Source organism: Pelodiscus sinensis, chromosome 13, assembly GCF_049634645.1.
Source record: "Pelodiscus sinensis isolate JC-2024 chromosome 13, ASM4963464v1, whole genome shotgun sequence".
Lineage (NCBI taxonomy): Eukaryota > Metazoa > Chordata > Testudines > Trionychidae > Pelodiscus > Pelodiscus sinensis.
This window is the reverse complement of record NC_134723.1, coordinates 44,538,921-44,562,324: the sequence shown is the minus strand read 5'-3', so window position 1 is coordinate 44,562,324 and position 23,404 is coordinate 44,538,921. Positions and strand designations below refer to the sequence as shown.

Genomic DNA, 23,404 nt, shown 5'->3' with positions numbered 1-23,404 from the left:
CAAATGTGTTACCTTGCCCTAGGGCTAAGGTAACAAATAATCCAGACAGACGCTGCTGCTGGTACGTGCCCTAGCCAGAAAGATGCAGATTCGGCTCCTCCCTCGGGGTCTGTGACCTGTGAACTGACTCCAAACCTTCCCCTCTCTCGACCCAAAAGAAAGGAAAACAGACTCAGCGTGAGGGTGAAAATGGAAGTGAAGCGGATTAGGGACTGGGGGGAAACCTGATGCAAACTAATAACTCCACATACATCATGGAAGTGAACAGTACAAGAGCTGGACAAAGTCCAGGCACTGTTATATCCCAGCTGGACTCCACATACGAAGGGAACAAATGGTCAGAGATGCCCTGTTTTACAATGCCCTTCCTCTTCCAAGACAGTCAGTGGCTACACTAGAGGTGCGGTGCCCAGGACCTTCTACTTTCGGGCAGGCTGGGAGCCCGAGGGAGGAACACTGGGAAGTGCCTTAATGGTGGACCTGGAACCAAGCAGAGGACGGCCATAGGATGAATGGGTGTCCTCTTCTCCCTGTTAGGCTGCTGCAGGATCGGTCCATTGGTGTCTCAGGTAAGTGCTACGATGACCCGCGCAGACTGTCTCTGGGGTGGATTGCAATCTGTGTGTGGAATACCAGGACTTATATAGCCTCAGAGGCGGGAAACCCCTGAGGGGCCTTTCTATCACGTGACCCTCTGGCAGCAACAGGGCCTGAGGTAAATGGAACCTTCAGGTAAAAAGAGCGGGAAAATCCAGCCTGTTCCGGTTCTTTCGTCCACTCCCTGAAGAGGAGTCCCTCCCTGTTCTCTCAGAGCCTAAGGTCACATGGTCAAAGACTCCATTTTGTTTGCACACAATCCATTATTCTAACCATTATAAAACACCATGGAGCACTAAATGAATGAACCTACAAATTCATAATCGACTCATTTACATATCTATAACTAAGATAGACTCCAGCCTACAAGATGATCAGTCCTTTAAGTGGCAATGAACCAAGCCCATTACATACTTACCCAATTTGAATTGTAAGAATGACTGGCAAGATTAATTTATCAGCTGTTGCTGCAATGATTAAACCACCACAGTCAGGGTTGGCTTGGGCAATAGAAAAGAGGGAAGAAATAATTCAGGTCTTTTCCACATGACTGAATACCATTTGACAAACATAAGCCTGGCATTCACACTCAGACACTTCATGTTGATTTAGCAAACAAACTGATATCAAACCCTGCCTACCTGTGGGCCAAAAAAAATGCTGAAAGGAAACAGATTACAAACTGAATTCATACACACACAGTCCTGGAAGGTCTAGTAGATACAAGACTTGAGATGTAAATCCCCTTTTATTGTATTGGATTTTTAAAAAAATCCAAACAATGCATACAAACACCTAGCCTTTCATCCCCTCTTCAGTCTTGTGTGACTGCTTACATAATTTTTGTTGTGGGCATGCGTTACCAAAACATACTTTTAGATAATCTAGAAAGTAAAGTAATGCCTAGTTGCAGATAATTAAGGTGTAGATTCAAAGCCTTTGCAAGTTTATGAACCTGACCAAGCAGCTGGTGGTGAACCAAGATGAGATTAGGTTGGTTTTTCTTTTTTCAGAATTCTACTGCTCTAAAGTATACCATACATGCCCACATTAATTCTGTGCTCATTCCCTAACAGTTCAAACGAGGGTGATTATTGTAAAGCCTCAACAACTGCTTTTCTACACACGATACTCTGTTAATAGGGGATATATTAACAGAGTATCGTGCTCAGACACTGTAGCTGGTGATAGTTGGAAAAGGGGATTAAGGCATAGCAAATGCAGATATTGTTTATCCATTTCCCCATGCCATGTGTTTAGTAAGAGAAAACATAAGCCATTTATAAGTCAACTTTTCTTGCCCTCCCCTGCCAAATGTTTAGAACATACCTTCATTTCTTTCAACAGGCATTGGCTTTACTAGAAGCGGTACTTTTCTCCTACCACAACACTGTGCACTGCTAGACCTCTTCCAAGTCTTTCTTCTTGTTGAATTGCATTCATTTTGCATTAATTCAATATTGCTTAGTTCCTCAAAGCACTTTGTATAGCGAGGGTAAATACCACCTCTATTTTATACTCATGACAACCGAAGCACTGGTGTTACATGACTTGTGTAAAGAGTAACTCAGATTTGCTAGAACAAACCACTTTTCACAGACAGTACATTAGTCATAAACCTTGCCCTCAGGTACATCACCATTCATGTTTTACAATTCTGTTGTAGTGTGCTGGAATTGTGTCCTCAATTCCCATGTGCCATATGTAGAATGCTTTTCTATAAAATGTACACATAAAGGTAAAAAACAATGAATAGTCCTGTGGTACCTTAGAGACTAACAAAAAATGTAGATGGTATCATGAGCTTTCATGGCACAATCCACGTCTTCAGATGTATATTACTCAAAAGCTTCTTTATGCAGCCATTGATTGAACCCAAAGGTTCTTTCCTCCAAGAAATAAAGGGCCAAAGATGGGGAGTGAATTTTGGAGGTGCAATGTATTAAAGCCAAAATAATGGGTTTTGCATTTGAATTCTAACAGGGGTTTAAGTTCAAATCAAGGAAATAATAGGCCCGGTGCGCATGCTGCAAACCTCAGTCTTGCCACTTTCGCCTAAACTTCATAATACCACACAGAGTACAAGTTGAAACTCATCTTGACAGGTGAATCAGCCTGAGATGTTGGCACAGCTGTGAAGAGGCTTGTTAACAGCTTTCTCTCCCCCGCCCACCCCACTGTGGGAAGATGCGCTTTGGTGGGTGTACATGTATACTGTTTGCAATATGATTTTTGGTGACTTAGTTATAATTATGGCTATTGACACGGAGTTCCATATAAAATCTGGCCACTTCTCTCATTTCTGTGACGTCCCCAATGAGCATTAGAGGCTGTCAGACAAATTTTAAACATTTCAAAACTCACTTTGGGTGGAGGCCGGTGTATTGTATTTGTCACTGAGAGGCTTACCAAGCTGATCAAACCTTCAGATCACTACCCCTTCCTGCTTCTCCACGTGGGAACTAATGATACGGCCAAGAATGACCTTGAGCGGGTTACTGCGGATTATGTAGCGCTGGGAAGAAGGATCCAAGAATTCGGAGCGCAAGTGGTGTTCTCGTCCATCCTCCCTGTTGAAGGGAAAGGACCGGGCAGGGATCGTCGAATTGAAGACGTAAATGCGTGGTTGCGCAGGTGGTGTCGTAGAGAGGGCTTTGGTTTCTTCGACCATGGGACTCTGTTCTGGGCACAAGGATTGTTAGGAAGAGATGGGATCCACCTAACGAAGAGAGGAAGGAGCATCTTTGCGGGCAGGCTTGCAAACCTAGTGAGGAGGGCTTTAAACTAGGTTAATTGGGGGACAGTGACCAAAAGCCTGAGGGGAGTGGGAAAGTCAGATACCGGGAAGAAATGCAGAGAGGAAGGAGCAAGAAAGGAGGACCCTTGTTTCGAATGGAGAAGATAGGGCAATCAACTGGTTATCTGAGGTGTTTGTACACTAATGCGAGAAGCCTGGGCAACAAACAGGAAGAACTGGAGGCCCTGGCCCAGTCCAAGAAATATGATTTAATTGGGATAACAGAGACTTGGTGGGATGACTCGCATGACTGGAACGCTGGCATGGAAGGGTGTAGACCAGTGGTCCCCAACCTTTTGGGGCTGCAGGGCGCCCGGGGGCGGGGCCGCTCACATGCTGGGCACCCGAAGGCGGGGTCACACATGCGCCCAGGGGTGGGGCCATGCACGTGCTTGGGGCGGAGCCACCCATATGCCGTGCGCCCGGTGCTGGCACCACCCATGTGCCGCACACCCGGGGCTGGCGCTGCTCCTGTGCCGGGTGCCCAGGCTGGTGCTGCCCATACACCATGCACTCAGGGGCCGGCACCGCTCATACGCTGCATGCCCGAGGCCGACACAGCCCTTGCACCACGTGCCTGGGGGTGGGGCCAGCCCTGATCACTCAGCAGGCGCACAGAAATGGCCCGGCGGGCGTCATGGCGCCCGTGGGCACCACATTGGGGACCACTGGTATAGACTGTTCAGGAAGAACAGGCAGGGGAGAAAAGGAGGAGGAGTTGCACTATACGTAAGAGAGCACTACGATTGCTCTGAACTCCAGTATAAAGAAGGAGAAAACCCTGTTGAGAGTCTATGGTTTAAGTTTAAAGGAGCAAACAACAGCAGTGATGTTGTGGTTGGTGTCTGCTACAGGCCACCGAATCAGGTGGATGAGGTAGATGAGGTTTTCTTCGGACAACTGAGCGAAGCTTCCAGATCGCAGGCCCTGGTTCTCGTGGGGGACTTTAATCCCCCTGACATCTGTTGGGAAATAGGGTTGCCAGATGGTCTCCCAAAAAATACCATGCAACAACCCACCGTCACCCCAGGCTTCTGGTATGCCCAGAGCCGTGATTGGGTCCCCCCACTTCTCCTCAGTGCCAGGTGCACGACCTACCACCCATCCTGCCTTCCCGCAATTCCCAGGACCGCCCTGCACCAGGCTCCAGAACCGCCCCGCCCCAGCGCTCAGCTGTGCCGCAGGTCCCTGTAGAGGCCCCGCCTCTGCACGGCCGCGCCGGAGGGGCAGAAGGGGAAGCAGCCTGGGAGACGGTGCCACGATCAGCACTGGGAGGCTCTAGCCAGGAGACTTACCTGGGTAACTCCCAATCACCAGCCCAGCAGTTTCTCAGACAGGCTGCAGGGCCACGAGCACGTGTGAATAATTAGGAGTGGGGGGCCTGGTGCTTTGTCTGGTGCCTATTATTCAAATAGGCTGCTCCTATTGGCCAGTTTCTGAAGCCTTCCCCCTTCTCTTCAGGCTCAGGGTATGGCTACACTTGCACCCTCTTTCGAGAGAGGGATGCAGATGAAGACGTTCGAAATTGCAAATGAAGCCGGGATTTAACTATCCCACGCTTCATTTGCATAATTGCGTTATGGCGCTATTTCGAAATAGCGCTACTTTGAAATAACAGATGCTGTTAAGACGTGGTTATTTTGGGAGAAAACCCTTCTCTCGAAATAACTGGTAAACCTCATTGCATGAGGAATAAGGGTTATTTCGAGAGAAGGGTTTTCTCTCAAAATAACCACGTCTTAACAGCATCTGTTATTTCGAAATAGCGCCATAATGTGACTATGCAAATGAAGCGTGGGATATTTAAATCCCGGCTTCATTTGCAATTTTGAATGTCTTCATTTGCATCCCTCTCTCGAAAGAGGGTGCAAGTGTAGACATACCCTCAGAGTTTTGAAAGAGAAACGGGGCCTGGCCACCACTTTTTTGGTGTGTGGGTGGGGCGGGTTCCCTGCAGTGTCTGTAGGCTGGATCCGGTGGGCTGTATTTTGCCCAGGCCTGATATATACACTACAGCCTTGCTTCTGCTAATCCAAGTGCCTCCACTAATCCCGACATACCTCCACTTCCATAAGAGGAGCTGTCAAATTGCCAAGAAAGCTGGGGTCCCAGCTAGTCTGCTGCCAGGTCTCCCCTGCAAGCCAGGCTGCCCTCTAGGAGCCTCATGGGGTGCCCCACTTCCCTTTGGATCCCAGCTCCTCACTCCTAGTAGGGAGCCTACCTCTCCCTCAGGCTTTTGACTCAGGAGCATGGCAGCCAGCTAGGCTCCAGGTGTTGATCTCCCCCCCCTGCAGGTGAGAAGCCCTGGCAGGGATCTGCATGGAGTAGAGAGTGCTGGCCCTCTTCAGTCAGTGAAAGTGTTCCTAGGGAGCAGTAGGGATGCAAAATCACGATTAAAAAGTTAACTGGTCTTTACATTCCGTTCAACTGGCAAATTGCCGGGCTGGCGTGCCTCCCGCCTGCTCGGCCACCAGTTCACCCCTTGCCCAGTAAGCATCACCCAGTAAAGGTAATGCTTATCAGGTAACCAGTTACCCGTTAAAAGCACATGTACCACCAACAGCAGTAGGGTGGTGTGGACATCAGCCATCACATTTATTACTACTCTCGGTTGATTTCACACTGCAGTGTAGGTGTGCTCTCGCTTTATTAATATCTTAGCAGTGGCACAGGAAGCAGCTTTAGATCACTTAGAAGCACCGACTATTGATCTCATTAAGATCATCTGAAGGTTTTCCAACTTAACTTCTATTTTTCGTGCTACACAGTTAGTGCTTACTTGAGTCTGTGTGTCAAACATTTGCAACAGCAAAGGAAATTTGATAGCAACGCTGGACTATAATCTTATCCACTGCACATTCATCAATCAAGTGTTCAGTTACTACTCCGATCAGACTGGCTAAGGTTTAATACAGAGTAGATTCGACATTAAGCATTGTCTTTGTTCACATGACAAACTGGAAACAATATCTATGAACACCTGACTAGCAAGTTGCCGTTGGTTCCTCTAGAGAAAACAATGAAATACCAACACTATGTAAGAATTTTATTGTCTGCTCGTAACAAGTAAAAGCACTTTTCTGATTTGAGGTAAAACCATTATAAGTAGTCTGCAATTAATATAAATGATTTTAAAAACAACACAAAGCTCATAGTAGTTTTACATTAGCCTAGCCCCACGTAGGTGGTCCATACAATGATATGTTAGCAAGCCACCTGTGCAAACAACTACACTCTTTGTTTTAAGGCCTAGTGTTACAAAGATAAATGTCAAAATATGGTGCTTAATGTATGGACTGAGACCAGTCAATATCAGGTACTTTTACACATTGCCTCAGTTTGTGTTTACAAAAGCTGCAGTGACTCATGGATCACTTTCTATTTAAGAACAATTTTGCCTGTTTTAGGAACGGTTTCCCTTTTCATTTGATATAAACAGCTACGCCCGGTCTGCTCCAATACCAAAGTTTATAATGGGCTGTTCTAGCAAAAAGGATCATCAACAAGAAAGATTCTGAAAGATGCTCCCACAACGACTGTTTTTGTTCAAAAGTACACAGTAGCAGCTCAAGATACAAAAAAGTCCATGGGCACCACAAAGAAAACTGCTAGGAAGCTACAAAATACTTTACCTTTCTATTGCACTTTCCACTGGAGGATCTCTAAACACTTTACGTGAATCAACCAAGGCTTAATCCCTTGCGAAGTATGTATCCTCAATTTACCAATAGAGAAACGGATGCATATGATGTTAAAGTGACTTGGCTAAGTCTACAGAGAGCAAGTCTGACTCTAGGCCTGTGCTTTAAGCCACTAAACCACTATTCATTTTTCAGTGCAAGGAAGGTGTCTATTGTAGATTTGCAGTGTTATCTTAAAAGTTTATTGGGGTAGGTATACAACCCACTTTCCCACTCTCTCTGCCATGGTACTAATGAAGAGTTAAAACATGACTTGCTTTAAACACACACACAGAGTTACAAAAGTCAGCTAAAAAAAAGACCCCCCCTGAGGTGGGGGAGGAATGTGTCTCTCTTGGGCAGAGCCTTAGTGAATAGATAACCTGACATGTGTCCTGAAGGCCAATTAACTCAGGGTCTGTTTGACTAAGAAAGGAAACAAGCTAAAAATCAAGAGACCTGCACAGACTTGCTTAACTGAATCCTACAGAAGGAGGTGACAGAGGGAACAATGGAAAACTATAGAGCATGCACAACATTCAAGCAAAAATGTTTCAACAAGGAATGCGTTCCATGAGGGACCAGTACTCCTATACATTTTTACTTACACTCTGAAATATTTCTTCAGTGTCCGCGCAGCATGGTAACCTGCCTCACTAGGCAAAGACATTCTCTATTCCCCCTTTCGGTATGGAACTTGGTTACACAGGCTGGCTGCGTCTACACTGGCCCCTTTTCCGAAAGGGGCATGCTAATTTTCAACTTCGTAATAGGGAAATCCGCGGGGGATTTAAATATCCCCCGTGGGATTTAAATAAAGATGTCCGCCGCTTTTTTCCGGCTTGTAGAAAAGCCGGAAAAGAGCGTCTAGACTGGCCCGATCCTCTGGAATAAAGCCCTATTCCGGAGGATCTCTTATTCCTACTTCAAAGATTACTTCAAAGTAGGAATAAGAGATCCTCCGGAAAAGGGCTTTATTCCGGAGGTTCGGGCCAGTCTAGATGCTCTTTTCCGGCTTTTCTACAAGCCGGAAAAAAGCGGCAGACATCTTTATTTAAATCCCGCGGGGGATATTTAAATCCCCCGCGGATTTCCCTATTACGAAGTTGAAAATTAGCATGCCCCTTTTGGAAAAGGGGCCAGTGTAGACGCAGCCGCTATGTCTAGACTACATTGCTTTTCTAAAAAAAAAAATTGCAAAAAAGCAGATGTGCTCTTTCACCATCCCTATAAACCTTGTTCTACACGGTATAAGGGATGTGTCGAAAGAGCCCTTTATTCCAAAATTTGGCACCATGTAGATGCGCCAAATTTCAGAAAAGCCTCTTTTGCAAGTAAATCGGAAAAAGATACACAATTTGTGTGCCACAAATTGTGTATTTTTTTCCGATTTAACTCTGCAGTCTAGACGTAGCCTTAGTAAGAACCTGCTTAATTTAAAAAAAAAAAAAAAAAGCCTAGATGTGAGTTATGAGACAAAGCAACACACGAAAAATAATTCTAGGGCCAGCTCTCCCCAAGAAACTTGCTGGTATAGTAATGCCAGGGATGCCATGTTTTTTTCAAGTGACATTTCTATACCTGCCAAAGCACTAGTGTAGATTTGCACCTGCAGTAAGGACTTGTGCTGCTATAAAACCTATTTTGTTCAAGGAACTGGTATGAACCATGCCAGCTATTGCACTTCTTTGCTGGTATAAGTTGTGTTTACACTAGGAGGTTTGCCAATAAAATTGTACCAAGAAGAGTATATGTGACTAGTTAAGACTAGGTCTACGAATCAATAGCAATCCTTTCTCCTGTTTAATTTCATCTGGATTAAAATTGTGTGATAAATCCTTATAATACAGTTTTGCTAAGAGGAAAAACAAACGGTAAGCAGTCATAGCCAAGTCATGCCCACATCAACACAACTTTTGTAACATTTCAGATATGCTTTACAGGTAAACAATAAAAAAAATCATTAATTCAGTTATGTGGCTGTGAATACACACAGGGTATGTCTTTGCAGCCACTGGGTAGTGTAATTCTCTGCCAAACAGACAAACACATCGTAGCTTTGATCAGGCTAGCATGCTAAAATAACATGGCTGCCAAGACAACTGAGGCTAGCTGCACAAATACACACTTAGGATCTCATATAGGGTTGTAGTCAGATGGGTAGCCTGAGCCAAAGTGATCATACTGATATTTTTAGCATGCTAGCACACATACATCTACCCAAGCTAGGAATTAGCCCTGCAATAATGACATGAGTACCTAAAAATTATATAGCTTCTCTGAACAAAAAAAGCTTTAAAAAAGCAATCATTCAGATATTCACCTAAAGCTTGTGGTAAATCTTTTTAAAACGGCAATTTTATGTGCTATTAACTGATTTATATAGCACCATAGATATGCTTGATGCTTTATGGATATGGTCCCTGCCTCTGAGAAATTCCAATCTAAGACCCAGATCCTGCAAGGATTTCTAATGCGTTCAGTGTAGGATAACTATCCCATGTTAAAGTTCTTCTTATGCTTAAGTGTTTGCAGGATTTGGTCCTTGTCCATTAAATAAAAGCTTTTTTGGATTTCAAGCTACACTGTGATGGAAGAAAAAAAAAACCTTCTTAGTTCAAAGTTGCAGTTCATGTTTGCACTGTCATGGTGCTTTTTGCCTTGCAGAATGTTCAGGTCATGCAGTTTTTATGGGAGAAATTGAATCTTATTTCTGTTACCAGTAAATTTAGAATAAAAACGGGTTTAAAAACAATCCAGTTCACAGTAAGTCTGTACCATTTCTAACTATTGTTGAAGCTGCAACTTGTAAAACAGCACTGGAATGTTACAAATGGCCCCTTACGATACAAAATTATTGTTCCCCACTGCACATTCGCTAGTCTCTCTTTTTATCTTTAGCATCCTCTTTTTCTTCTTCTTCTTCTTCATCTGAGTATACAGTGGGTTCCTCTCCTTCCTTCAGCAGTTTGCCAACATGGTGATATTTAACTGTAAAATGAGAAAAAAAACCACAGAATACGGATCATTCTTTTGCCTCATGCAACAGGTGATATTTATGTGAGAAATGGGGAAAATAAACACAAGCAATACAATTTCTCCTGTTACCAAAATCAGGAGTGAATTAATGTACAGGTATTGGCTCCTGCCTGCTCCTCCCCCATCCCCGCCTCTGATACAGCTCTGCAAGAGCTGGTACACACTTGCCACCCTACCCCTCCCTCTCCTCCCCCATGCTGCTGCCTTCGCTATGGGGTGTGTGTATGAAACCATGCATGTTAAACAAGAAGCACAGACTCACTGGTTAACCGTGTAAACGGTTACACTCTCACACCCTTAGTCTACATTACAAGATTAGTATCAGAGGGGTAGCCGTGTTAGTCTGAATCTGCAAAAGCGGCGAGGAGTCCTGTGGCACCTTATAGACTAACTGAAGTGTAGGAGCATCAGCTTTCGTGGGCAAAGACCCACTTCGTCAGATGCACGAGCACACTGACAAAAGCAACCTTGCCAAACTATCTAAACATGCATCTGACGAAGTGGGTCTTTGCCCACGAAAGCTTCTGCTCCTGCACTTCAGTTAGTCTATAAGGTGCCACAGGGCTCCTCGTCGCTATTACAAGATTAGGTCGAAGTTAAGGTCCATTTTTCAGCATCCAAATTGACAAAGCTGAAGGTGCATGTCCTCCCTCACTGGGCACATGACGCATAGAGGAAGCGTGGCTAGCTTTGACTCTGACCGAGATGCACTGTGGGTAGTTATCCCACAATTCCGGCTGCCCCTTTGCATTCTGGCTCCCAGTGCCTGATGGGACAAAACATTGCAGTCCGTGGTTCCAGATACACGTCGTCAGCATCCTATAATGCACGTATGGCCTCCCTCCCGCCCCTCCCCCCACTCGAAAGCAATGCCAAACAATTGTTTTCCACACTCTTTTCTTCCCCTGGTTATCCATGCGGATGCCATAGCAGGGCAAGCATGGACCCTGCTCGGATTCAAGCTGCTGTGACAAGCATTGCAAACACATTGTGTATTATGCTGTGGTTTGTCCCAAAGTCTAACCAGGTGCTGCCAAAGTAAGGATGCAATAGTACCCCTGATTAACCGATAAGCAAAAGCGTATAGGTTAATGCTACAGACTACACGCGTTCCCCCCCTGCCCCGCTCAGTCCCGGCTTACACTGGGTCTGGGACCTACCCCCGCTGCGGCTCTGCATTTAAAGTGTATTAGGAGCCAGGCGGGCAGGAAGCCCGGCTCAGTTCCGGTTCACACCAGGTCGAGGAGCTCAGACCCCTCCCACTTCCAGACAGGCTCCCGCCTGGCACCCCACGCTGCTGCCTCTGATAGAGACACAGAAGTGTGGGGTGGCCAGGGCCTCCCTGGGAGTGGGGCTGGAACGCACGAGCTACCAGCCCCACCCCCGGGAACTATCGAATAGTCGACTCCACGAGATAAGAATCCACGAGGTTAATCGACTATTCAATTAACCGACATTTAACATCCCTACGGCAGAGTGAGGAAAAACGTGAGGAGGCCAAGAACACAGGCAGGCATGAAACTATGGGGCAGAGCAATTGGCATAGGCTGGCAGCAGTCGGTCCTGCTGACACAGTGAAACACCAATTCTGGTCCCGGCAGACAAGCACAGACGGCTAGGACGGCAGGGCGATGCAATTACGGGACGACAACCAACGGCTGCAAAACTTTCATGGGGCATAAGGCCACTTGCATTGCAACTTTGCGAACTGTTGCACTGCAGGGTGGGGGAAAGCGATGCCGGGAGACCCGCTCCGACAACTGAGACGCAAGTGGCAATAGCTAAGGTTCTCTTTAAGTTGCATGGCCCGGCAGCTGCTTAATGGGCTGCCAGGCACGGAGCTGCCTGGCTGGGAGGGGGGGGGGCTTTCTCTCTCAGGGACAGCAGAGAGTCTCTCTCAGACAGTAGGGAGGGGCCGTGTCCCTAGGGGCTGGAAAAGGCTTGCTGCTCTGTCCTCAGCAAAGAGCTGCTATTGCAACGGAGGGAGATGTGCCTTCCTCTCCAGCCAGGCAGCTCCATGAACGGCAGCCCTGAGCGCCTAGGCGGGGCTCATTACGGAGCTGTGGGGCTGTGCTGCCACGCAGCTCCGAGGGAACCTTGCAATGCCCGCCTGCTACCAGTTAGCTGGGAATCAACTCAGAGCAGGGTCACTCTCCAGTGGGAGCTGCTGTGAGCCAAGGAGCCAGGAGTGACGTAGTGGGGGGTACCTTGCTGGTTGCTATGCTGGGCAGTGGGTTGGGAGTGACCTCCACTGGCTGCTGGCTGCAGCACGGCCCATCCGGGCAGGGGATGAGTCATTATGCAAAGAGGGTCTCTCAACCTGTCTTACCAGCTACCCCCCAGGGAGAGAAACAAAGGAAGGTGGAATGCTGCCCCTGGCTGGGGGACAGGGCTGGAACTGAGTTAGTCTCTGTCTGGGAGCATGGAGGAGACAGCCTAGGGAAAGAGGCTGGAATTTAGGGGCCCCATCGCCCCCATCTCAAGGGGGGCTAAGGCATCCTAGGCCTGCCCTGGAACCAGATTACATCTGTGCTGGGCTGTATCCTGGAGAAGCAATAAACTCCCTCTGTTCTACTGGCTGGGGGAGTCTGTTCGTGTCATTACGGGGGTGCAAGAGACGGAAAAAAACCCGACGTGCCGTCACACCAGGGCAATCAATACCCTTCTGCTAGGAAAGGCAGTGACTGGGAAACGTGCAGGACGTACTGGATGGCTTTGCCCCGATGGGATTCCCCGACCGTGGTGGGGCGATAGAGGAATGCACATCCCTTTCTTGGCACCAGACCAGCACGCTAACGGCCAGGGGTGCTTCTCAACGGTGTTGCAGGCTCTGGTGTATCACAAGGGCTGCGTCACCAACATCAGCACGGGATGGTTAGGCAAGGTGCATGATGCACACATCTTTAGGGACTCTGGCCTCTTCAGAAAGCTGCAAGATGAAACTTTCCCCCCAGCTCAGAAAGTAACCAGTGGAGACACTGAAAAGCTAATAATTATTCGTGGAGGCCCCGCCTGACCCTTGTGCCTGCGGCTCACGAAGCCGCACACAAGCAGCCTGGACAGTAGCAAGGATCAAGTCAGCTACAGGCTGAGCAAGTACCAAATGGTGGTGCTTTTGCAGTTTACTGTCCATGGTAGACCTCAGCAAAAGCAACATTCCCATTGTCGTGGCTGTGTGCTCTATAAAATCTGCGAAAGTAAGGGGGGGGGGGGGAAATTTCTTGCAGGGTGGGGAGTTGTGGCGGATCACCCAGCTGCTAGTTAGGAGCAGCCAGACGCCAGGGCACTAAGCAGAGCCCATCGAGGGGCACTGAAAATCAGAGAGGCTTTGAAAGTCAGTTTCATGAGTGACCAGCCGCATATGTTGTCCTTAATGAGCTGCCGCCTTACATCACGCCTACTGGCCTGTACACCCTTCCCCCACATTGACACAAGCAATAAAGATCCTGTTCAGAAATCACGTTGTTTTTTTCACTTAAGGGAAACAGGGAACAGAGACAGAAAGGAGGCCAGGGCGTGAGCTGGAGAGGATATCACAATCCCGCTGTGTAGCAATCACAGCTGTGGGAAAGATAACCTTCTGTTCCAAGAGACATCCTTGGGAGTGGAGTGCAAGGCTGCCCTGGACTCCCTCTCCCATTCAAGGACTCCTGGGAGAGGAGGCGGCTATGGCACTTGGCGAGGAAGGCAGGTGGTTTAGTACAGGGTGCAGGGGGACTCTGTGCTCCAGATGCTTTCCCTGCACCTCTACAGCTCCGTCTGCTCCCCTACGACCCTCAAGATCTCGAGTCTTGCATCCATATTACCTGCATACTCTCCCCCTGCTCCATCTGCTAAATCGTTCTCCTCCAGACACTCAGTTTGGGTGCATTGCATTTGCTCATTAAACATGTCACCCGAGGACTTTTCCGCCTTCTGATCTATTATAGCTCACCTGCTGGAGGACCGAGGGGGAGGGGGAGGGGAGGGAATGGCCGCAGCTGCGTTGAGGAACAAACTAGAGGGCAGATTTTAGAGAAGATGCCCTGGAGAACGCAGAAGCGACTCACGAAGCTCTGTGGACGTAAACCATGTGTTCTGTATGAGGCTAAAGTTACGTTTTTAAGTGCTTACTAGAGAGGTACAAGATAAGCCCTGCTGGGCTCTTTTGGCAGCAGGCATGGTAAGCAACAGGATGGGGTTTTGCTCGTTTGCTTCTGCTTCAAAAACATGTGACTGAGGCTACAGCTACACTGCCATTTTTTCCCCCACTGGAAGAAGATATGCAAATTGCTCTCTCATTTGCATATCCTTTTCCGATTCTTTTTGTGGGAGGTTTTTCCGATACTTGGCCCCGTGCAGATGGGGCCAAATGCTGGTTAATAGCTGTGGATGGAGCTATCCTCCATGAATTTATCGAATTCTTTTTTGAAGTCCTGGCCTTCGCAACATCCTCCGGCAAGGAGTTCCACAGGTTGACTGTGCGTTGCGATGCTGGGCATTCCAGGTCAGGTGTGCTGCTGTGCTTGTGATGCTGGCCAAACAAAAAACTAAATTCAAATTTTCCCAGGGCTTCTCTTGCGTAGCCGGCAGAGCAGCAGAGTTGAACGTGCTGGCCAGAGTGGTCACATTGGGGCACTGTGGGACCCTCTGGGGTCTAAGAACATTGATTTTCACAGCACTGTGTCTGCACAACCCCAAAGTCGACTATGCAAGGCTGAATGTAGTGTTATTCCTCTCATCAAGGAAAAGTATAGAAATAGAATTTACCTGCCCTTGAAGCTGGAAAGGACTTGGTGGTGTAGACGTATTGGTTGTATAGCAGACCTAACGCAGCTAAATTGGACCTAAACTTGTATGCAGACCAGTCTTCAAGAGCTCATGTTCAAACTATCACAACGAAGTGAATGGAGTGAGTGGAGAAACACAACACCTCTCCTCTCCCCTGACATTACATGGGCTTGTGCCAGCTCTAAAGTTCTGGAAGCTGGTACCCCGGAAGTGTTCTTAGGTTACAAGCAAGTATGTATATTTTCAGAGATTCAGGCTGGTCATAGGCTCTGCGTTACAGGAAAATATTATTCCCTCATGCCTTGGACACAGCACCATATGAATTCTCCCACTGTGTGCCCAGACAAGCCTTATTCCCATTAGCTATTTCCTTGTGAAGCATTTTAAGATGATAGACGTGCATAAGGAAGAACGTGGTGACGCACAGCCCTGCAGACCATCTTCTGCAAAGCCTTTTAGCAAGTCAGGTTTAAACACGCTATATTATAGTTTAAACTATGAAATTAAAGGTAAATATTTGCATAATTTGCTAGACATTTGGGAACTCGATTAACTGCAAAGTAGGAGCCCTTCACTCCTGGAAAGTCTGATTTAAATGCTGGGTTTTGGTTACACATCTCGCTGTGTAATTCTGGGGTCTCGGACACACTTATAAAACCACCTCCTAATGTGGCGTGATCAGCAGCTTTGTTCAAGACAGGATGAGAGTCAAACTAGCAGCTGCCTCCATATTAGGAGGTTTTCCAACATAGCAAATGAGGAGCAAAAACCCCAACAGCATTATCTGGGGAAAGCCTGGCTCTTCATGCGGGACCCTTTTCATTCCCACTGCACAAAAGTTACATTTTTGTAACTGCCCACAAATCACTATTTTAGGACTGGAGGAAATGATAGCATGGAAAGAGATCCTTGTCTAAATCTGCTCCTGCATTTTTCCAACAAAAGGTTCTTCCCCGAAAAAGGATTATTTCCTTTTCAACTGTCCCTTTTAAAAGGACTTCATGACCCTCCTGTCGTGCCACACAGAGTTTGTAGCCCACAAGGCTGCTTCTAAAGCACACCGGACCTTGTACTGAAGCACACGGAACAGATTATTTTCATAAGGACTCTTTAGAAAGCTCCTGACAGAAACAGGACACACCCCACAGGAACATATGCAAGTTACTGATTTCAACAGGTTGATCACAGTGAAAATGCCTCGTCTCTGTCTGACCCCAAACTGACTCCCTAATGGAATTTGTATCATTTTCTGGTGCAAAGACCATTCTAGCAGTGAGCATGTCGGAAGCCAGGTCACCTGGGAAAGGATGGACCAGTCCCAGGTGAGTCTTAAGATACCTACAGTCACACAATATCAAGTGTTCTGTGCCTCATGTATTTGCAAATATGTTACACCAGGGGAATGGCGGGAATGCTGAATCAGTTCTAGTTCTAAAATTCAGTCGGATCTTGTTTTAACGCTGGCCATCATGCAGCCACACTTCTAGTAAACTGTCATGGTCCTACCTAGCCAAGTGTACGCAGAATTCCACGACATGTTGTGTGTAGTTAATACACTTCATCAGGCAGGTATTACTGTAGACTAGGGGAGGGGGTAACCTAGTCCCCGGCTTAATTTGATCCAGACTACGGCAAGTCTGTGGCACAGGCTGGAAGCCCCGAGCCTCAGCACCCCTGCGTGTGAATGCTAGAGCCCCAAGCTCGTCCCCACGACTGGCAGGGCTGGATTAAGAAAGGGGTTGCAGCCCTGGGCCCTGTGCTAAGGGGGGAGTTGAGTGAGGTCTTTTTTTCACGTGTGGGGCCTCCCAATTGATTTTTCTGTGGGTCAAAGGCCCCTGACAGAAAAAAAAAAAAAAGATTCCCTTCGCCTGATGTAGAGGATCATCATACAATAAATCAAACTCCTGAGTATAAGGTAGTAGAACAGTTTCCAAACTAGGGATGTAAACGATTAATCGGTTATCCGATAAGCAAAAACGTATCCGATAATTGACACACTAGTCAACTAGTGGCTCCCCCCTTGCTGCCTTTATCACAAAGACGCAGCAGAGCAGGGGGAGAGGAAGGGGTGCTGGAGGGGGCTGGTTTAACAGCCTGTTCCTCTCTACTCCAGCTCCATGGGAGGGAGCGGGGCACAGCAGCTGCCTTCCAACTTTGAAATGTACAAGAGTCCCTGCTAGGGCTCTTGTACATTTCAAAGAGGAAGCGCTCCAGGCGTTCCAACTTTGCAATGCATGTGCTCATCCTTATCGACTAATCGAATAGTCGATGGAAATTCCATCGCCTATTCAATTAGTTAATCGAAATTTAACATCCCTAATCTAAACAACAAAGTATCAATTTTAAAAAGAGTCATAAATATCTGGGCCACAGAGCAGCTATAGTTGCCATATTTACACCGGGAGCCTTTAACACCGAGAGCTGCAAAACGAATCGGAGAAAGAGCAGAACTGGGCAAAAGTCCAGCCCACCAAACCACCAGATCCAGCCTGTGGGAACCTCAGTCAGGCGTCCTGCCTTCCCTACCCCCTGCGCAGCTCCCAGAAGCACCGGCTGCAGCGCCACGTGTTATACTCTGAAATTAGCGCTGCAAGCCCAGGGAGGGGGGAAAGGGACAGGGTTCTTACACTGTCCCCATGCCCAGGAAAATCTTGCAGCTCCCATTGGCCAGCTTCCAACCAATAGGAGCTGCCTGTTTGTAGGACAGGCAGCATGTGAAGTAAGCCCCCAGGCTCGCAGCATTCAGTTCAGAGCAGCACACGTGGCCCTGCAGCATATGCGGTGGCATGGAAGGCAGAGACCTTGGCTAAGTAACTTGCTGGGCTGCTGGCCAGGAGCTGCCCACGCAAATGCCTCCTGGCCAGGGCCTGTCTCTGGCACCCCAGCCTCTCCCTCCCCCGAAACTCTGTGCACCTCTTCTCTTGCACCCAGGCCCCTTCCCAGACCCTGCACCTCCTTTTCCTACACCCCTCTTCCAGGTCAGAATCCTCTCCTGCACCCATACCCCCTTCCAGACCCTGCACCAGATCACAACCTCTTCCTTCCTCCAAACTTCCTCCCAGATCCCACACCCTCTTCTGCACCCCAATCCCATACCCCAAGCTCCTTTCTACACCCGATTTCCATTCCAGACCCCACACCTCCTCCATTAATAGCATGGAAGAGTATAGCCCTTGACCACTTACTAAATTCTTGGAGTGGCCCCCCATCCAAAATTATTGCCCACCCCTGAGAAAGAACAATGACTTCATTGCCCAGATTTTCTAGATCATTGTATATTTATATCCAAGCCAGGGTAGACAAGAAAAGGGATAACTGCTTTCAGCTTATTTTGTTGGCAAAGTCACTACATGCAAGCATAAGGCAGCCCATCTTTTCGAATTCTGGGGCTGCCATTCCTGAATGCTGCACAATTAATCTGACACATACAAAATACAGGGCTATGTAGCACCTGTATTTTGTTTTAGCTACACCAGACTAACACGGCTACATTTCTGTCACTACTCTGGCACATACAGAATGTATTAATTTCACTCAGTATTCAAAAGCACTCAAGTGATTTTTGAAAATGTAATGCAGGCTTCTGAAAGTCACTTAGAGGCTTCTGAGAATGTTACTTCTCCAAAGCTTGTTTTGTAGATGCTCAAACAATAGGACAACACAAGTAATACCAAGTGGAAAACATCCAGTTTTCCCGAATTAAGCTCCCTTAATCATACAGAATGTAAAAAATACGAATGGCACTGTATGGCAGTAACTAAACTTAGCTGCTTTACAGGAAAACTCTCCACATGCAATCAAGTTAATTAAAAAGTTAAGAGCAGTTTCATCTCCTGCTATTTTTTTGTAGTTTTACAGTCAAATTTTACTATTTGAAAGAATGGTTTAGACTTCTGTTGCTCTATAAAAAAAACATAGCCAAACAAAAAGATACCACCCAAACAGGTGAAACTTACATTTTTTCTCTAATCTCTCAATTTTAGTAAACTTAAGTGTTACAACAATAAAAGATACAATTTTTTAGAGACAAGCTTGTTTGCAGAGTTGATTCTGGGATACTACAGAGGCAAGATCGATGAGGTAATCTCTTCTATTGGATCAACTTCTGTTGGTGAGAGTCAAGCTTTCGGACTTACACAGAACTCTTCCTTCAGGTCCAACCACAGAAAGCTTTGTAAGTGTCTCTCTTTTCCCATCAGAAGTTGGTGAATAAATGAAATTAACCTCATCCACCTTGTCTTAGACATTTGATGTTTAAATTGATGTGTCCCTATTGATAGAGCCCTGCAAATCCGCAGATATCCATGGATGCAGATCTCTGTGTATCATTTTTGCAGGTGCAGATATGGATACCAATTTTGTATCCACACAAGGCTTGCCGCTCTATCTATTGAAAGTCTTCCAGCATTATACACAGAAGTTAGCTACTGTACTGCTAGTGGATTTTAAATTGCTTACAAGTGAACTGCGATTCCCAGTCTCTCAGGGTCTCTTGCTGCGTAGCATTGAGGTCAGACAGGTCATCATATTCATCCTTCAAAGCTTCCTTATCCAGACAGAACGTGGCAAGACCTCTGGATGCATCCCTTCCAGCAAAAATTCCATACGGGCCCTCTTTAAAATAAAAAAGATGTTAGGATAATAATGAAGTTAATGTTTCTTTGAGGTCAACATACCAAAAAGCAATTGACTTGCAGATCCCCAGACTTGAACCTTACGTAGAAATCCTCAAAATTCATGAAATACCAAGATTTATATTGTAAAATGTGTCCTTTTTTGTAATATTGAGGCAGGTATTTTCTAGTACGTACACAAAACAAAAAAAGAAACAGAATCACTAAAGATACTGAGCGTGCTGGTGAGCAAAGGGCATTGTGAAAGGGAGTTATGCACAAGAAGCAAATGGCTTTCCTGAGACATATGGGGGCACCTGTGAAGACAGCAAACAGGAGTCAGTTCTGTGGGAAGAGGAGAGGAATGGTTCAGAAGTCTTAGGAGACACTAGGCTTGTTCACAAATCCTTCCAGCCTTGAGCTGACCCATGAAAGAAGAAGGATCTGAAAGGCGGATTAGCTGGCTTGACATATGGAGAAGGCTCTTGAGCAGACACCACTCCAAATCATACTGATCAGGCTGGACGCACGTGGCTAGTGAAGAATAAATGAACACCAAATGCCCTTAAGGCACATTTCATGGAGAAGGGACCAATGTGTGCAATTCACAGTGGGTCAGAGGTATCTTATCTAGAGGGACACTTGGTAAACTTAATCAATCATTAACTCCTTTGCAATAGTAAGCAGAATATTTTATCTGTACAGAAGTAACAGAATATCGGGATAGCAATGTGTTCCAATGACACATTTAAGGCCTCCGAAGACACCAAAGTCTGGTTACTCTAGAGACAACACACCAGCCCGCACTGGAAGAACGTGTTTCAACAAACGGAATCACTTTCCTTTTTAGAGAGACCCAATTTGACGACATTCATAAATTAGACCTGGTTCACAGCCTTTCATGTGCAGAGCTGGAACTCATGAGTAGGTTTGGTTTTTTTTAAAGCTCTAAGCAGAGAGAGAACCGCACATCCAAATCAGTCATGTCTGTCATCTGCCTGTTCTAGAACTTCAAACCCCACGCTGAAATTGTGTTCCTTGCACCACACACACATATGAAACAGATAGTAGACAGACAGGATTTATTGCATAGCCCTGGGATGGGGTACCCTCCCCCGCTTCTGCCTTTTATTTTGGCCCTTGTGTCACTCTGCTTTGTTATCTAGGTATTGCCTGCGCTCTGGAAGGAGGTACTGAGAATTGTGAAACCAACCTAATTACACCCGTAGAGACTGAACACAAGCCAAATCATTGCCACTCTGCAGTCAGGCCTTAGGAGAGAGCCTGGGCCAGATCGGGCTACTGAACTGCAGAGCACAGATGGTCCCCCCCCCATACAGTGCCCCCAGTATAATCCTCTCCACAAACAGGATTGGCCGGTTACACAAGGAAACAACAAACAAGTAGCAGCTGGAGGCAGGAGGGGTTGGGGAGCTCTGCTAGGGAAATGGGAACACACTGTCTCTGCTAGGGAATGGGAACACAACCCAAGGCCGTAACTAGATCCAAGGCCTTTCCCCCACACAGCCTCTCAGCTTCCCCTCACCCCCACGGATCCTCCACGTCTCCTCTGCTGCATCCCAGAACCTCCCCTTACTCCTCTAACCTCACAATAGACTCCAAAAACTCCCCCGGTCCCTACTGTATCCCAGCAGTCCTCAATGCGCCCTTCCCCCACACTACATCCCAGCACCTCCCTCTCATCCCCACTGCACCCCCTTTCCTCACAATGCTCCCCAGAGCCTCCCCGAACCTCCACTGATTCTCCATGTCTCCACCACTGCACCTCAGAACCTCCCCTAATCCTCCCCCCCACACCACACCCCACCAACTCCCCTGGTCTTTACTGCTCCCCCAGCTCACCCTCAATGCACCTTTCTCCCCCCCCCCCCCGTCCCCACGGCACCTCCTCCCCACACCACACCCCAGCACCACTTCCCCCATCTCCACTGCACCCCTCTCTCCCCACACCCTAGCACCACCTCCCCCATCTCCACTGCACCCCTCTCCCCACACTATACCCCAGCAACACCCCCCCAGTCCCCACTGCACCCCCTCCCCATACCCCCCCAGCACCACCTCCCCCCAGTCCCCACTGCATCCCCTCCTCATACCCCCCCAGCACCACCTCCCCCCAGTCCCCACTGCACCCCCTCCCCATGCCCCCCCAGCACCACTTCCCCCCTGTCCCTACTGCACCCCTCTCCCCACACCACACCCCAGCACCACCTCCCCCCCCCCCGTCCTCCCTGGACCTCTCTCCCCACACTACACCCCAGCACCACCTCCCCCCAATCCCCACTGCACCCCCTCCCCATGCCCCCCCAGCACCACTTCCCCCCTGTCCCTACTGCACCCCTCTCCCCACACCACACCCCAGCACCACCTCCCCCCCCCCCCGTCCTCCCTGGACCTCTCTCCCCACACCACACCCCAGTCCCCATTGCACCCCCTCCCCACACCCCCCCAGCACCACCTCCCCCCGTCCTTCCTGCACCTCTCTCCCCACCCTCCCCAGCACCCCCTCCCCGCACTGCACCCCCTCCCCACCCTCCCCAGCACCCCCTCCCCACACCGCACCCCCTCCCCACACACCCCCCAGCACCCCCTCCCCGCACTGCACCCCCCTCCCCACACCCCCTCCCCACACCGCACCCCCTCCCCACACACCCCCCAGCACCCCCTCCCCGCACTGCACCCCGCACGCACCGGGCCCGTAGAACTTGCGGGCGCGGCTCACGTCGAACACTTTGCCGTTGATGGCCATGAGGATGCGCGGCTCCCGCTGCCCGTCGTAGGGCCGCAGCTGCGCCAGGGTGAAGTCGCGGCGCCGGAGCTTGGGCGGCGGCGGCGGCTCGGAGTCGCGGGCCGGGCCCGGGTCCCGCTCGCCCCGCAGGATCTGGTAGAGCAGGAAGAGGCAGAGGCCCAGCAGGCTCAGGTTGAGCGGCGAGCCCAGGATCTCCAGCAGCAGCCCGCCGCGCTCCGGGCTCGCCTCCTCCTCCGCCATGGGCTCGGCTGCCTCTGCGCCCGACGGAGGAGCCGCCCAGCCGCCGAGGGGAGGGACCCGGCTGGCGCTCGGGGGCCGGGCTGCAGCGCCGCGCAGCGTCCCCTACGGGCGCCTCTTCCCCGGGACACCCGGGGGGCTCTCCCGTCCTTCCCCGCTCTGCTGCGGGGGGACCCGAACTCCTGCGCTGGGAGGCACAATCCTCAGCGTCGGGGCTGCCTCTTGCATCCGGCAAGGGACCCCAAGAGGCCATCCCCGTGCCCTCGGGGCAGGCCCAACCCTCACCCACATCCCTGTTTCTCAACCACTGGTACCAGTACCCTTAGGAACAGCCATGCAGCCCTGTTAGTCTGGTTTTGCTGGGGAAAAAAGGCAGGACGATGCAGCACTCGAAAGACTAACACCAGGGTCTATAAACATAGAATCATAGAACCATAGAGCTGGAAGAGACCTCAGAAGGTCATCAAGTCCAGCCCCCTGCTCTAGGCAGGACCAATCCCAACTACCATCTTGTTAGTCTTTAACGTGCTACATGGTCCTGTTTTTTGTACTGGGTGATGAGCTTTCGTGGGCCAGACCCACTTCTTACGATCCAATTGTGGAAGAAAATTGGCACGACCATCTGTACCCAAGGGATACAAACAAAAAGGGAGGCCTCGTTCTGCATAACACAACCACGTTTATTACTGTGTTTGGCCTCTGTACGGGGCCTTTCGTAATTAAAATGTTTTTGAGACCGGGAGGCTTAGTCTAAGCACAGGAGGGGAAATAGCGAACCCCCGCGTTCTGTCTTCCGCTGCGTCACGGACACAGGTCCTTGGACGAGCTTTGCTCTGCGTCTCAGCTTTCCAGTTTGAATATGGGAATATTTAATACTTCAGTTGCCTGACGTTGTGCTGTCAAT

The 23,404-nt window shown here is 48.6% G+C and overlaps 1 protein-coding gene across 1 annotated transcript; it reads right to left on the bottom strand.

Annotated features, from left to right (window-relative positions):
• Positions 1-8,258: 8,258 nt before the first annotated feature.
• Positions 8,259-22,544, bottom strand: PGRMC1 (progesterone receptor membrane component 1). The gene is made up of 3 exons (XM_075941127.1): positions 22,206-22,544; positions 19,342-19,497; positions 8,259-10,065 (listed from the first exon to the last, which is right to left on the bottom strand). Exons 1-3 carry the CDS (start codon positions 22,501-22,503, stop codon positions 9,953-9,955), a joined length of 567 nt encoding a protein of 188 aa, XP_075797242.1. The 5' UTR covers positions 22,504-22,544; the 3' UTR covers positions 8,259-9,952.
• Positions 22,545-23,404: the final 860 nt, after the last annotated feature.

Bases quoted from the DNA above. Each gene is read 5' to 3' on its own strand.
- PGRMC1 (XM_075941127.1), bottom strand. From the start codon at position 22,503: ATGGCGGAGGAGGAGGCGAGCCCGGAGCGCGGCGGGCTGCTGCTGGAG. The intron at 19,498-22,205 runs GTGCGTGCGGGG...TTTATTTTAAAG, and splicing joins CCGCAAGTTCTACGGGCCCG to AGGGCCCGTATGGAATTTTT. The intron at 10,066-19,341 runs GTAAGCAATTTA...CTCATTTTACAG, and splicing joins CTGGGAATCGCAGTTCACTT to TTAAATATCACCATGTTGGC.